The sequence below is a fragment of the Eurypyga helias genome, unplaced genomic scaffold, assembly GCF_000690775.1.
Source record: "Eurypyga helias isolate BGI_N326 unplaced genomic scaffold, ASM69077v1 scaffold17257, whole genome shotgun sequence".
NCBI classification, from domain to species: Eukaryota; Metazoa; Chordata; class Aves; order Eurypygiformes; family Eurypygidae; genus Eurypyga; species Eurypyga helias.
This window is the reverse complement of record NW_010263829.1, coordinates 1-14,901: the sequence shown is the minus strand read 5'-3', so window position 1 is coordinate 14,901 and position 14,901 is coordinate 1. Positions and strand designations below refer to the sequence as shown.

Below are 14,901 nucleotides of genomic sequence, written 5' to 3'. Positions count from 1 at the left end.
TTCCTGCTGTATCAGGGTAAATTAGTCTAATTACACGTGGCAGTTTTATTTGCTTGTGATGTAATGTGAAATGAGGTCCTGCCTCCCCCCAAAAAGCCCGAGCCAATTAATAAAGCTTTTAAGCTCTTTGTCACAGGCCACCATGGAGGTCTGCAGAGAAGAACTTTAATCCAATAAACATTTCATTTAGATCATGAAAAGAAAGCATGAGGAGAAGCTCCTACAAGAGAGGGTGTTACCAGCAATTCTAGCCATGAAGAGATGTGAGGAATTTGCCAAGTTAACCGAGAGGCCTTCATATTTAACACATAAATGTGTCAAAACTAATAATAGAATAATTTAATTTGAGTTGAACCTTATATTGTTAAAAATCCTGAGAAGCCACAACTGTTTTCTTCAAAGACTTTACTGTTGAGCTGGATGGACAGGGCAAGGGAAGGTTGTGAGAAACCCAGATAGCAAATAACACTGGCCGAAGCTGGTGGAAAAAAAAAAAAAAAGAGGAATAGATAATTAGGTGTAATTAGCGTGTATGAATTGTTGTCTCCCTGCCCTTGGCTTGAATAAATTTCGGCGAAAAAAAAAACACCCTAGTGGTGCAAACGCTTTGATGTAAGAAGAGTCATTGTGGTTTGGCAGCATAAAGGCAGTGTTTTATACTTCTTACATAATGGTTGTGATACAGAAAGAGTGAATGGGCCCTGCACCCCCCAGCCTGCTTTACAGCAAGGACTTTTGGATTCTCTTGAAACAAAATGCATCAGAAGTTTTCAGTTGTTGGTAATGAGGTAGTGGACCTCATCAGAGCTAAGCGTAAGCCATCTTTAGCCTTTGTTTAGATCTTAAATCGCCTTTTTTTTTATTATTCTGGGGAATCCAGTTTTGTAAATCAATACTACTTTTCTCCCCCTCCCCTCCTCCCCCCATTTCTTTTCCCCCTGCCTGCCAACAGTTCTGGCAGGAGCAAAGGCTAATACTGGGAAAAGAAATACAAATCAAATGTTAAAAAGAAATACAACAGCAAAAAAGAAATCTAAACAAATAACTTCATCCAGTGTATAATTCCAGTGAAGTACATGTATTAGGGCTGTGTTTGACCCTTAGCTTACAAAACTCCACGTTACAGATTCCCAGTGAACTCTTGGCATTTGTTTTTCAAAGATCACCGCAGCTTGTTTATTAGGAAATTGAACGTTAGTCATTATTGGTTCTTTAGCAAAACGGAATGTTATACAGTGGTCTGCGGGTTGGTTTTGGGGTTTTGTTCTTTCTTTTTTTCTTTCTACTCATCCTGCAGGAAGATTTTTTTTCTAAGTGGTATGAACTGGGGAGAGCTGTCGAGTGCAATTCTTACTGCGTGGAAGTTTGCTCTGCCATTCTTCTGCTCCCTGACTGGAAAAAGGAGAGGCTACTTGTCTCGTACCCAGCACAGCCACATCTGTACCTCCTGAATTCTTTCACTTTTGTTTGCATATCTGAAATACTGTTCACAGAACAGTACATTTTCAGAGTCTCTGTCTTTATTCATGCGCTATTATTTTACGAGTTAATTGTCTATTTTTCCTCTTCTTAGGGGGTAGCCGATTTGTAGCTAGACATTAAATTAAGTTATTGAAAAGTTGTACAATAGATCGTATGTTCCTTGTGGTCGCAAGAATAGTGGGGTTTCTTAGTTGCTGAAGTTTTGAAGGCTGTAATGTAAACTTGTGCAAACTTCCATTGAATTAATTTTACCTCTAAATTTCTCTCTGTTAAACTCTTTATTTTAAAGTTTAAAGTGTTCTTGTCACAAATATAAGACAAAGATTCATTTAAAAAATTATGTTTGGCAGTACTGTAGTTCCCAGATTTCTGTGCTCTATGTCCACTTAAAAATAATTCACAAATAAAATGTTTGTCATCCAAAATTAATGCGAGCACAATGAGTCTCACTGATATTGTACTGTATACTTGGATGACATTTTGGAACAAATTTTGAAGAAAACTTAGAGGGTTGTTTTGTACATTTAAAATTGAAATAAGCATGAAGTGTCTAAGGCTGTTGTAGCCATTTCCTGTATTTTGTTACTGCAAGTAATGAAGAATATCAGGGAAAAACTGTAAAAAAATTAAAAATTAGTTAACCCCTTAAAGCATAGCACTGCTTTGTAGAACAGATAGCCTTTTGTACTTGAAGCTGATTTGCTCTCTGAAAGGCAACACCTGAATATCATGCAAGACTAAATAATTATGTCTGATTGTAAGGGTTTCTTTTCAGGTATAGGTCACAGGAAATTCAGTTAGGGTAGAGTATGTACAAAGCTAAGAAATATGCAGATTTTCTGTTGTAAGATTGTGTAAAAATTATTTACAGTTAATACTTGCATAAAGGTTAGAAAGGTTGATGAAGTGATATTTAGTTTTGCTTTACTATTCACTGAGTGTCAGAATGTAATTATGACTGATTCATGAAACTGTCTTAGCAATGAACCATCTTTATTAAAATGCTGATCAAGACAAGAGCTGACAGTAATAAAGAATAGAACATTTTAGTCTTGTTGCTTTTGAATGATTGCTAATTACCCCAGAGGTCACGTATAGTGCTTATGAGGATTCATTGACATTTTCTTTAAAGTCTACTGTTTCAACAACATCTGAACAGAGAGACAAAAACTGTATGCACACCCAGCAACGCTTGGGCCAAGTTTTTATCCACCACCAAATACCCGATGATTCCCTTTCTCCTTCTCCCTCCCCCTGAGTACATCTTGCTCCCAGGGATCTGTGTAGCAGAAAGTTGGAGTGTTGCAAACTTGATAACAAACTCCCTCTCTCTTTCTTCTCTTTTTAAACAAGGCCAATTTTAAGCATGGCTAAGCTCTTTGAAGGTCCTGCACCTGTACCGTGCTTGCTCGTGACTTAATGGTCTGGTTGATCTCCTTGTAGAGCTGCATCGGAGAGGAAACACTGCACTTAACTCCATACGCCGCTCTCAGCAGGCTGTGGACAGACCTGTCCAGCACGCGAGTCCCGGCGGGACCGGTTTCACGTTCTGAAACGTGCTGTGATTGTCGCTTGCTGATGACTTTGAGAGTGCACCAAAACGAAAACCTGTGGGTATGCTTTCTAGGTCAGAAATAACTTCTTCGTGACACGCTGCGTTTTTGTTTGAGAGGGTTCTTGTTCTACCACAATTATGAACCATTTGGGAAAATGCCAGTCGTAATGGCGTCCTTTGGATGGAGAAACCTTTTCTCGAGATCGCTTCAGAAAAAAAATTAAGGAAAAAACCCCCAAATTGTGGTTGATAATCTAACACTACCCAGAGTCCAATAATGAAAAATAAAAATAGTTAAGTCTGGTGAGCTCTATTTACCTGGAGAACTCATCCTTTTTTGCTGGCTGAGGTTTCTCATCATGTGTCCACATGTTGTGTGATGTGAGAGAATTTTTCTTTCTTAGGCTGGATGTAAACGTATGAGAGTTATTGCCAGTGAGCCGTGTCGTTGTTTTTTGATTTGCTGGAGGGGAGGAATGTTAGTGGTCCTGTGTATTGTAGTGGAGACCAAATCAGCGGGACAGGTGTGGGGTGTTTTTTAGTGGAGTGGAGTTTTTGGTTTGCAGGGAGTGGTTTTTTTTTTTTGGTTGGTTGGTTTGGTTTGGTTTGGTTTTTTTTTTGGATATGAGCTAATACAGACTTAGAGGCTTAGGATGCATTTGAAACGGGAAGATGATACCTACATGGAAATTCGCTCAGAAAGAGTGGTTAGAAGTTGCACTTCTTGGGTAGGCATGGATTTGGTTATTAATAGCAGATGTTCTAATGTGTTTGTTAAGAACTACACCAGAGGCCAGGAGTATTAATTGTGCAGGTTTGCATGCCCGGGGGTAGGACTATACTCTTCTTTGCTCGTATGGAAAGTGTATTTAATACTGCAGACGCAGTACTACCGCTGCATTTGCAGGTGTCTGGTTGACCCGAGTGCAAAAGGCTGAGGAAGCTCAGCAGGTATGTGAATCAAGGTATTGATCATCCCAAGGTGAGGCACTCTCACATCTTGGTTCCCCTACACCACTTCAGCAGGTCCTCAGGAAGGGTTTGTCTGGTCCTGTGGGCCAACAAGATGAGCTGTGTGATTTTGTATGTTGTTGGCTTTTTTTTTTTTTAATGCCATTAAAATTCAGAGCAGAGAGTGATAATTGGGTTGACTTACAGTGGTCTTCTATAAGGTTGAAAGATCTACTCACCTGCATTATCAAGGGTCGTGAGCTGATGACAGTATTGGAGCTCACAGGGACACATGCCGTTTAGTACAGTGTGTAATGTAGGTCACAAGGCCATCTATTAGCATTTCAGGGGTTTTTGTGACACAGGGGAAACACGTGTCTTGGTAACTTGCAGGTTATCCAGTTAACTTTGACTGCCTTTTGAAGTTTTCTGAAACCTTTGTTCCTCTACTTAACAATCTATCATGTCATGTACTTTAATTTCTTGAGTGGTTAAACATTTTAATTGCTACAGTTCTTGATTGCAGCATCAAAGGAATATTAGAGGTGTTTACAGGAAGAAAAATGTATTTATATTAATCTATATTTAATAACTTCAGTAGGTTTACTGAAATTCTGATTTAATCTCTTCTATCTGAAGATTGTTGTTTTAAATATTCTGTCTTGAGTTGAGCTTTGAGGCTTTGTCTTTTTTCCTTCTGGAATAAAAAGTTTTCTGCCACTTCAGTCGAAATGAGTGCATGATCATGCTGTATTTTTAACTTACTAATTGCGTTTTCAATTCTGTAATTGTATTTGTTCTTTGTATACATAAATACATAAATGACTTCAAAATAAATTGTATGACTAATTAATTTAATGCATTTGAATTGAATAGGGTAAGTCAGACTTGAAATATCTCAATAGAATGGGAAATTTGTTGGAAACTGTAGATGGTTCCACAAGAACAGAGGAGAGTAACTGTAGCTTCAGGTTTGAGTATTTATTTCAAAAGAAAAGTAGAAATTTATCCTAAGTAAATGAAATCTGAAAGTTTAAAACTCGATCTTAAAAAATGGAAACCAGTAGTTACAGGCTTTGACAATGAAGTACTAACAATCTGAGCACTCCGGTTAGTTCTTTGGCTTTTGATTAGGATTCCGTGGTGGTGATTAGTGAGTGTAAGGATGCAATCACATCTGTAGGGTTTAATCAGTCCAGTGCTGGAGAAGTTAGTTCAAAGATGGAGGGAGAAAGTAGAACAACTATGTGTAATCTTAGTAGGTTTTTTTCCCTGTGCTGCAAAAAGATGAAGGGTAAAAAGTAGAGAAGCCTACCTGCACCGCCTCGCCCCCCAGATTTGCAGGGTTGGTACTGATAGTATTGATTTCCTAGTTCCGTGATGCCAGAGTGTAATGTTGACACCTGTGAAGGGGAGAGAAGGTACGTAGTGGTACTCACATAGGCACCCCCTCTGAGGTTCAGTATATATTTCTTACAGTTGTGAGCAGTATTTGGTTTTTTCCATACTGTGCAACCATGTATCACAGTACATGTATCAGATACAATACATGTATCAATGTATTTTCATTTTTGTAAATCTAGTATTTTAAGGGTTTTGCTTGGGTGTATACAATATTTTGTTTGGTGTGCATTATTTTCTTTTATTATATGTTCTCATTATATGCCACCTTTTTAAGATTTGAAGCATTTGTCGTGAAAAAAGTATTTACAAATATGAACATTTTGCCCTCTGCGCTCCCGTGATGCAGACAAGCTAATGTTTACGTGTGTAGAAACAAAGAACCGCAGTGGGTACCCTTGTCTACAAAGAAAACCCCAAAAGGAAAAACTTTTGCATCTCCGCTCGGTGCACAGCTTCTCTGTGACCTTTCTGACTCTGGCTTTGAGTAAAGGTAACCATGTGCTGAATCGCCCTTTAGAACCGTCTCCACCGGTACATTCTTAACTTGGAGGGGAAACTCTGCTGTTATTGCCGGGCAGTACAAGCAATCCTCCTCCACTGGTACTGCTATCACACCCTTTCTCTTCTCTGCTGCGTGGAGCCCAGTCTGTGTAAATAGCAGTGCCCGCACCAGTGGATGTTTGTGTGCTGCTTTGCTTGCATTAATTTCTTCCACATAATCATTTATTAATCTGATTTTTTATTCACGCTTCTGTTTGAATTTTGTTATTTTCCAGAGGCACCTATAGATCTGTACTCTATTGTTATGTATTCGCACAGGGAGAAGGTGGTTCCTTCCCTACAAAGCTTACAACCTAACAGCGGCAATCATGTTTTAAAGGAATGTTTTCTGGGAGCATGTTGCTACGCAGATTATAATGTTTTGTTTTAATAGCAGGGGCTGTCTAGATTATGTATATTTATACAATGCCTAACAGAATAGGTGTGGGTGAGCTTTGAAATGTCTCAGTAAAAATAATTAATGACGAACAGTGGTAGATACCCATGTGAACCTGTAGAAGGGTTAGGAAATTCTTGTGGCTGGTTTATTTTTATTTAGAACATGGGCTCTAAATGGCTTGAGTACCTTCCTGATCTGAGCATCAGTCCGGAGAGGCCCTCAAAAAAACCAAACAGGAAGGGGGGGACAAATTGACTTCAAGGCCCCAAGTCAGTGGTTCTTGAGATGGTTGGTAATGGATGAAAAATATGTTAGAGATTCCTAGTGAAATATAAACCAAAATTCGACTGAGAATGCTGGTTTGAAAAATAGGAGACAGAACTGTGTTTGAAAGATAGGACAGACTTAAGTAAAAAAAAAAAAACAAAACCCCAAACAAACAAAAACCAACAAAACCAAACCAAAAACCACCAACCCAAACCAAAAGTGGGTATTGGTTAGCCACAGCCAGGAAGGGAGCAGGATAGTAAAATGCCAAATGTTTTCCAAAGCACTGAGTATCTCTGTGTTCCTGTTAACTGGCCCCTACTTCCTTGCTTATATCATGTATTACAAAAAAACTGCTGAGTATCTGACTTTCCCTTTTGTTTATTTGGTTCGTTTGACTTTTACCTCCTAAGGAAAGCAAAAAATATAGTAGGACTATAATAACTGTATTTGATAGATCTCTGAATGGGATGCTGCTGTTGCCTTTCTGGCTGAAAGGCCCTATAGAATGTGTAGCATGTTTTTTAAATAAACTATGTAATGTATGACGTTAGCATCAATAGTAGTACGTTACTGTAGACAGACAAGGCAAGGTTGATGGGGAAAGAAGTATCTTTCGTTTGGGCTACTGTTAGTAGCTTAGAAAGGGCCCAGAACCATAAATGAGCTTTTGAGCACACAAGCTCTTCTTAACTAGTGTCACTAATGATAGCAATTTTTCCTGAATAGTGATAATACTAATTACTTTGAAGAAAGAGAAAAGGGAAGGAAGACTGAAGAAATGTGCCTACTTCATAGCTGTATTAGTAGTATTTACATCTACAGTTGTTACCTGCAAAACTCATTCACTGTAAGGTTAAATCGTGGAGTCATAAAGGCCTGTTAGTGTGTTTTAGGAATGGTAAGTTTGTAAGCAGAACACAGGTGAACTACAATACAAATCAGCACCAAGTGCTGATTTAATATTTCAACAAGCCGCAGTGACCTGCATAGTGTAGCTCACTATTTGAAGCACAGCGTGTCTGCCCTGCTCAGCGGTCGTTAGCAGCTGCAAAAACCAGCACAATGAATTTACACCAGCTCCAGTGTTCAGGTGCACTTTTCTTGTCAGCCCTACCATAACCATGCCTCTTAAATATACCATACGCCTACTTTATATGTATATATACACATACGCTCTTAAGTAACCCTACTCTTTTGTATATGTAGTTCTGTGTTCGCTCTTCACTCCGTCTACAACACAACACTCTGCAAGAGTGGTAGAATTTGTAAATCCATCTTGAAGGCCACAGAGATAACGCAAAATTTCCTACCTCTTGTTCCCAGGGAAAAAACCCCAAATGATAAACAGTGTTGGTAAATACCCAAGTATCTGAAGGTAATCTAAATAATCTCGTAGTCTGCATAGCTGCAGTAATGTGGTGTGTTTTTTCCCTATTAACAGGAGGAAAATAATACTTGAGCTAATCTACTACTTCAGAAAAAATAAAGCGTTAGGAGGAAAGATGCTGGGCATCAGCGCCTGGCAAAGAAAAGCAAAGTACACCAGCTTTTCTGGGAAATTTCAGGACTCTTCCTTCTAGCCTTGACTGCCAGACTGATACTGAAGAAAAGCTTAAACATCCTCCCTCCCTTCTGCATATTATTACATGCCTCTGGAACTTTTTTCTTCTGCTCTGCTATTCTCTTTCTTTGTAAGCTTTCACGAAAAGAAAGGGAATAGATTATAATAATATTGTAGCACCAATGCTATTGTGTTTGCAGTAGCCTTAGCCCAAGATAATGATTTGATTAGCATGGCTTCTTCACTTACCGGAATTAAAGATACATGGATTTTCCTGGGATTCTGTGCTTTCAGGATGACTTTTCTTTTTCCCCCACCTTCTTCCTTCAGCTGTATATCTTTGCAGAGAAGTTGGTGTTTTAAAATAGATATAAAGCCTTCAGTAATAGCCAAGGGCAAAAAATTAGTGCAGTGAGTCTTGGCAGTTACTCCTGCAGATACTTGTAATCTAAGTCCTATGCAATGCATTTCTTCAAAAGGGCTATTGTTCCTTAAATCACTGATGATAGTTCTTCTAAAATTTAGGGTGGTTTTTTTCCCTGCAATGTAGTTGCTATAAATGAGATTTGACATTTCCAATTTTGATATTTGAATGGCCTTAAGGAGGCTTTGAAAAAATTGACACAGAGAATATGAAACGCGTAACAAGTGTATTGAAGATAAACTAATAGTTCATAGTGCATTGAAGAGGCAGAGTAATTTAATGGATTCTAGCAATCCAAAGAATTTTAATGGTGTTGAATTACCTACAAAACCCCCAAGTTTTATTGCTTAAATTAAATTGTTGATAGAGATATATTTTTCTGAAATACTACAACTTGTCCTTCCTTTCTTTTATAGCTTCTTTTGCTTCTAGCTATATAAGACCAAGAAGTTGTGTATGTTGGCAGTAGTAATAGCAGATAAACAGCTATTCCCTTTACCAGAGGGTATAAAATCTTGATCCCACTGAGGTTAGTGAGAATTTTGCTTTCAGCCTCAGGCCTTGAATCAAAAAAAGCACCCTTTAGTACAGCTGGTTTTGAGTTTTCTAACAGAGAAGCAATTATTGTGACTACACAGGGACGTCTGTATGCCACTTGGAATCTTACAGGTTGTTAAGGGGGGGGGGGGGGAAAAAGGGTGCTCTTCTGAGTCAATTCAGACATTACGAAAAGTAAACAAAATCTTTTTGACATGGAGTTTTGTTTATTCCCCTTTATGTTTCAATCCACTTTGCAGCAAGACTTGGTGTGGTTGATATATTTGATGTTTGACTCGTAAAATTTTTAATCATCTTAATAGAAGGAAAAGGTAAAATTATTTTTACCTCATAAACTAGAAGTAGTTTCAGTTGTCTCTGTTGCTAGAATTTGATTGTGGTTTGTTAAACTTTTATTTCTTTAATTATCTACTTCTAAGTGCATATTCTTTAATGTGAAAATAATTATTTTTACACTACCCAGAGAGAATAATGTCCACCCTCTTCTCATTCCATGTGCTTCCGATCTATATTAATTTTCTAGTTAATGGACTTTTGAAAATGGTTACTTTCTTGTTTCGAGTATGTGAATGTTTTCCAGAATTTTTTTTGTTTTGCTTCATAATAGTAAAGGAGGCTTCAGTTTTGTGATCTTGAATTTCAGTTTTGCAGGTGATATTCATGCTGATAGTTACCAAAGCAGTGTGTCTTCTCTCTAATGCAGACAGTAATAAATACAGCTTTGGCTTGAAGAAAGCTTTCTTTTTTTGTCTCTGTAGAAATACTGCAGCACAGTCCAGCTTGATTCTGGAATAGACTACAGAAAACGAGTGCTTCCTGCTGCTGGAAAACTTTACTACCTGTAAGTTTATCTTTGATGTGGTATTTGTCCTCTTTTTTCCTTCTTATTAGCCAATAATTTCCTACTCAATGGGAAATGAAAAATGTATAGTAGAATTAGCAGGGTGTGACTTTTCCTTTCTTTGCTTTCTGGTCCATTTTGTTCAGCAAACCGCCTTCCATTATGCCTTGATATTAACTTCATTAAACTACATTTTCAGTATCCACACTAGCATCATTTATAATGTGTGACTGAATAAAAACTAATTAGATTTTTTGGGGAGGTGTGGTGTTTGGAGAACTGAAGTGACAGATGGTTAGAAAGAAATGAATATCCTCTTGTAAGAGATTGCACAATTCTCTTATAATAGAAGAACATCCTTATTGTATTTAAGTAATTAAGTATTTATAGAAATCCAATGACAAGGATTCATTTAATGTTGGGTGTTTCCAGTGCTGTGGATTAAAAAAACCCCAACACCCTCCTGTTTTGACAGATTGTTTCTGTTTATCGTGGCGAAATTTCTTTAGCACTTTATTCTATATTTGCAAATAAATATATTTAAAAATACATTCACATGTGTGCTTATGGTTGCAGCATATATCTGCCTAGTAGAAACATCCTCTCTTTCTTTTTAAACACTTTGAAACCTTGGCATTGCAGACGTTTTTCTATCTCATATTTGCTCTTTCAGTATTATTAAATTGATGACAACCTGAGCAAGGCAGACAATAGCTTAAAATGAGATTTATAACCATTGTATCTTTCAACACAACATACAGTATTGTTTTAGATGTTGTGTTTCCATGAAGAAAGGTGCAGTATTTTAATCAATGTGACAGATCTTTGAAACTAAATACGTCCATATCACTTTATAGTGAAGTTAGAAATCGTAGTTTGTCTGGAGGCAGGAGAACTACTTAGTAGAATTACAAAGGGTAAGTCTTTATGCTTCTGGAAGGAAATGACAAAATTTTACATACGGTAAACAGGTCAAGTGCAGGTTCTCTATCTTCAAACCAAGTGTGGCTGTATGAACTCAAGCAAAGTAATTCTATATTCTAGCCTGACTCCACTTTCTTTAAGTTTTGTGGTGTCTGCTAGGAAGCATTGTTTGAAGCTGCCACTGTTATCTCGGCGTTGATCATCGTGGCTCTTGTTCCGATGTCTGTGTAGCTGTGGCTGCTTATGGCTCTGCTTATTGTGCCACTGCACTCTGTGACTTTCTGTTTTGAGCGTTGTGCAGAGCACCTACCGTATTCTCTTCCCACTGTGCATGCTCTGAACAAAGGAAGAGCATGTAGGTGGTTTCTAGCAGGTACTAGGCAAAACACGCTGCCTATGGCACCAGCACTCAGGGGAGAAGAAATAAGAACGTGTCCCAGGGGTAGTACCCGGCAGAGTTGTCATGGTGTTCTTGTGGTCAAGTGAACGACAGTTTGGTGAGAAGTCTGTCTCGCCTTCTTCCATTGGAAGGATGTTGGTTACCTCTAGGACTTGTGTGAATCCCTAGGGAGCAGTGTGTGTGGAAAAAAAAAAAAAAAAAATCCCATAGCTGCCAGTGGAAATAAGAAACTTATTTCATCATCCTTTCTTTTTTGAGGGAATCTCATTCATTCTTCTATTCAAACTTGTTCATTGGAGCTTTCAACCCTGCAGAACTAGCTTAGTATGAGGGGATTTTTTGGTTTGTTTTAAAATTAGTTACTATACAGTGTTTTGCTACAGGTTTTTGGAATTTAGCTATTCAGCTTGCCCCCAAAAGAAAATGTTCTTGTCTGACATGTTTACATTCCCCTCTTATTGGTAATATCATCATCATCATCGTCACGTTTTTTAAAAGTCCTCTACATGGTTCATAATTTCTGTAGTCTTTTCTTCACTTAAAATACACACTGAGGGTTGCTTAAAGGTGTTCAGTACTCATCTGAAAGCCATGAGTGTAACACAATTACAAGATTCCTGATCAAAGCAACTTCCTTGATCTCAGTCTCAGGTGTGTATTTTCAAAACAAACTTTCTTGGCAGTTAGGTGCAAATATCCACCTAGGCATCATATTTGGCGGTTTCTTCTTGTAGCCTTTACATCAAAGCTCTTGATAGTTACATTCATACATGTGTGCATACACTCTGATATGCAGGCACTCCTTTTCCTGCTTTTGTGGCACTTTTTTTTTTTTCTGGTTTGGTCTCTTCATGTATCGCTTTGTCAGGGGAAAGCAGTACACAAATATCAATGTTGAGAGAAACTACTTTTTTTTTTTGAAGTTACAATTTTATGCAGTCTCCTATGCAGAAAAGGTTTCTTGAAGTATTTGAAAAGGCAAATGTTTTTTTTTTCCCCCCAATTCTTTGTATCTGCAAGGTTTGCAGTTGTTAAGCTTGAGCTAAAAAGTAGTTATTTCAGTTCTGCTGTTAACATTTTTAAGGTCCTTGAGGCCTAATGAACAGGAAAGTAATTGTATAACATGCTGATCATCACTTGTCATTTAGAGGACGTCTAGAACTGTGTGAAGCAATGCGACTTGAGTGCATCCACGATCTGTGCAAGTAGACTTTTCACGCTAAATGAGACTCTACAAACTTCAGTGAAGCATTATGCATCCTAGTTCTAGTTTGTCTATTGTGGCATTAGTTTACTGTGCTCAACTTTCACACTCAGCTAGATATTGTCTATCTATTTTTAAGAACTAATCACAGAAGGGTTGGCCCTCTAACGCTTTCAGTGATCAAAAATATTCTCTAATACGACTGCTTTATAATTCTTGTGGCACAGAAGATGAACATAAACTTTAATTCAGCTCTCAGCACAGTTATTTTGCATTTTCACTGTCTGTGGTTGATCTTTTCCCCAATAGTATTTGGGACAGAGGGGGTAAACTGATAAAATGACTAATGCAGAGATCATGCTGGTATTTTGAATTTCATATTTTAAGTTTGCAAATTGTTTGATCAATACAAACAGTTGACTTGATTCTGCCCCCCCCTCCCCCCGAAAAGCTGCTCCAATATTTAATTTCACAAAGTCCCCTCTCAGAAATTTCAAAGGCTACTTCTTTAGGTGCTTGACTGCCTTGCCTTGTCTATTTGCTCTTATTTTGCATGCAAGATAGAGCCAGAAGCCTTTTTTCTCATTGTGTACACATAGTGTTAATGGATCTGCTCAGCCTGTATTGCCTCATTACTGGAAACAGCTCAAAACACAGAAGTCTTTCAGTGTATGCAAATAAGGCAGAATCATCTACCTGAGAGTTAATATTCTCTACTTTTAAGTGTATTCTAAATCTAATGTTTGTATTTAGAGCATAACATCCTGTTCTCTGTGGGTTTTGGTTTTTTTTTATGGGCAAAAAGCTAAGCAGGCTCAGGCAGCTGTTTGATGTTGGCTTCAAGTGTTATTAATTTCATATTCTATTATTCTTTTCACTGTAGCACAAGTGAAGCTGATGTGGAGGCTGTCATGGATAAGTTGTTTGATGAGCTGGCTCAGAAACAAAATGATTGTACGTAAGTTAATTTCTCTTGAAAGAGAATACATTTAGAACACAATGCCCAATCTCCACTGACCAATTAATAAGTTCCATTGCTGTATATGGGTTGATGCCACACTCAAGTGGCAGTCATTGTATCAGCATTTTGTCTAATTTATGTGTTGAATCATGTGCTATTATTCATCAAGCTATGCATTTCCTATCTGTAAGAGATGAATTTTATAGTAATTATCCAGAGAAGATTGAGTCTTTGTTCATGTTCCCATAGTAACTAGACCAAGGATTCTAAAAGTGCAAGGCAGAGAGCTGAGGCTGAATAAAGCGTGTGGAACCATTGCAGACTTCACGTTTGAAGAGCTGTGCGACAGAGTGAGTACCCAGTCAAATCTAGATCAGTTAACACTCAGACTTTTCACAGTTTAAAAAAAACCCTAAATGCGAAACACAAAAACTCGCTGTTTTCTAAAGTTGTAAGAAATTAAAAGGGCTTTTTTTAACTTGGCGGAAGGATTTTTAAATCAGAGAGAAAGCAAAAAAGCCGACTCTCCAAAAGAACAATAATAATTTTCTTTTTAATGATACAGTAAATTCACCTTAATTATGTCACAGATTGTCTTCAAAAATCTTAAAACAGTACATGCCTGGAGTATTAGGAGCCATAACATGCTGATATGTAAATAGCCTTCAAATACTGTTTTTAAAATTTGGGGTTTAAGTTGATACTCAGGTAAAGGAGTAGTAATCCTGGCTCCACCGGAGTAAAGCTGTTGTTGCATGCCTTAGTTGTGAGTAGCTGTACAAGATCTGTTTAGTCCGAGGCCTTCTCAAAATTTGCACAATTTTGCTAAATACTGCCAAATTCTCTGCTAAACCCATGGGATGTAATTCCTGAAAAGCTCTCTGTGTATATGACCTTCAGTGGGTTTGAAGATGGTCCCCCAGAAGTTGCACTGTACTTCAGTGACCTCTCTGCTGACACCTGAAGTTGCTGTTCAATGATCTCGACTCTAAACTGAGCTGACAGCACCTTTGGTTCAGGATGCTGACCAGTCTTTTGGTTATAATGCTATGTTTTCACTTCCTTGTAGCTATCATGTTGATAACTGCTTGGACAGAAATGTCACGGCTTATGTTTCAGACTGTAGGTTTTAGGCTTTGTTGATTTTTGGTTCCAGACAAAAGCAGCTAGCATCTGGGAGAATGGAGGTGTGGCATGGGTAGAACAGTGCTTTTCATAAAAAGTTTTGAGGCTTTTTTTCTTCATTGTGCCTCTTCATGAATCAGGAAACTGTGCTGCCAGCAAACGCTTGTAAAATCCTTGTCGTGGTTTAATTCCGGCTAGCAAAATACCATGAGGCCGCTCTCACAAATCCCCCCTCCCCTCCTCCAGTGGAGGGGAAAAAGACAAGGAAGCTCAAGGAAAATTGAGAGAAGAACTATTTACT

At 38.1% G+C, this 14,901-nt stretch overlaps 1 protein-coding gene across 1 annotated transcript in view; it reads left to right on the top strand.

The window, feature by feature from the left end:
* The window catches only part of LACE1 (lactation elevated 1), a gene marked incomplete at both ends in the record, with an annotated part of 38,716 nt that extends 24,891 nt beyond the window's left edge, over positions 1 to 13,825 (top strand). The window contains 3 exons of the mRNA XM_010156204.1: positions 9,904 to 9,986; positions 13,398 to 13,468; positions 13,725 to 13,825. Coding sequence (XP_010154506.1) covers positions 9,904 to 9,986; positions 13,398 to 13,468; positions 13,725 to 13,825 — 255 coding nt within the window. The remainder of the gene's footprint in view (positions 1 to 9,903; positions 9,987 to 13,397; positions 13,469 to 13,724) is intronic.
* Between the last annotated feature and the right edge of the window lie 1,076 nt (positions 13,826 to 14,901).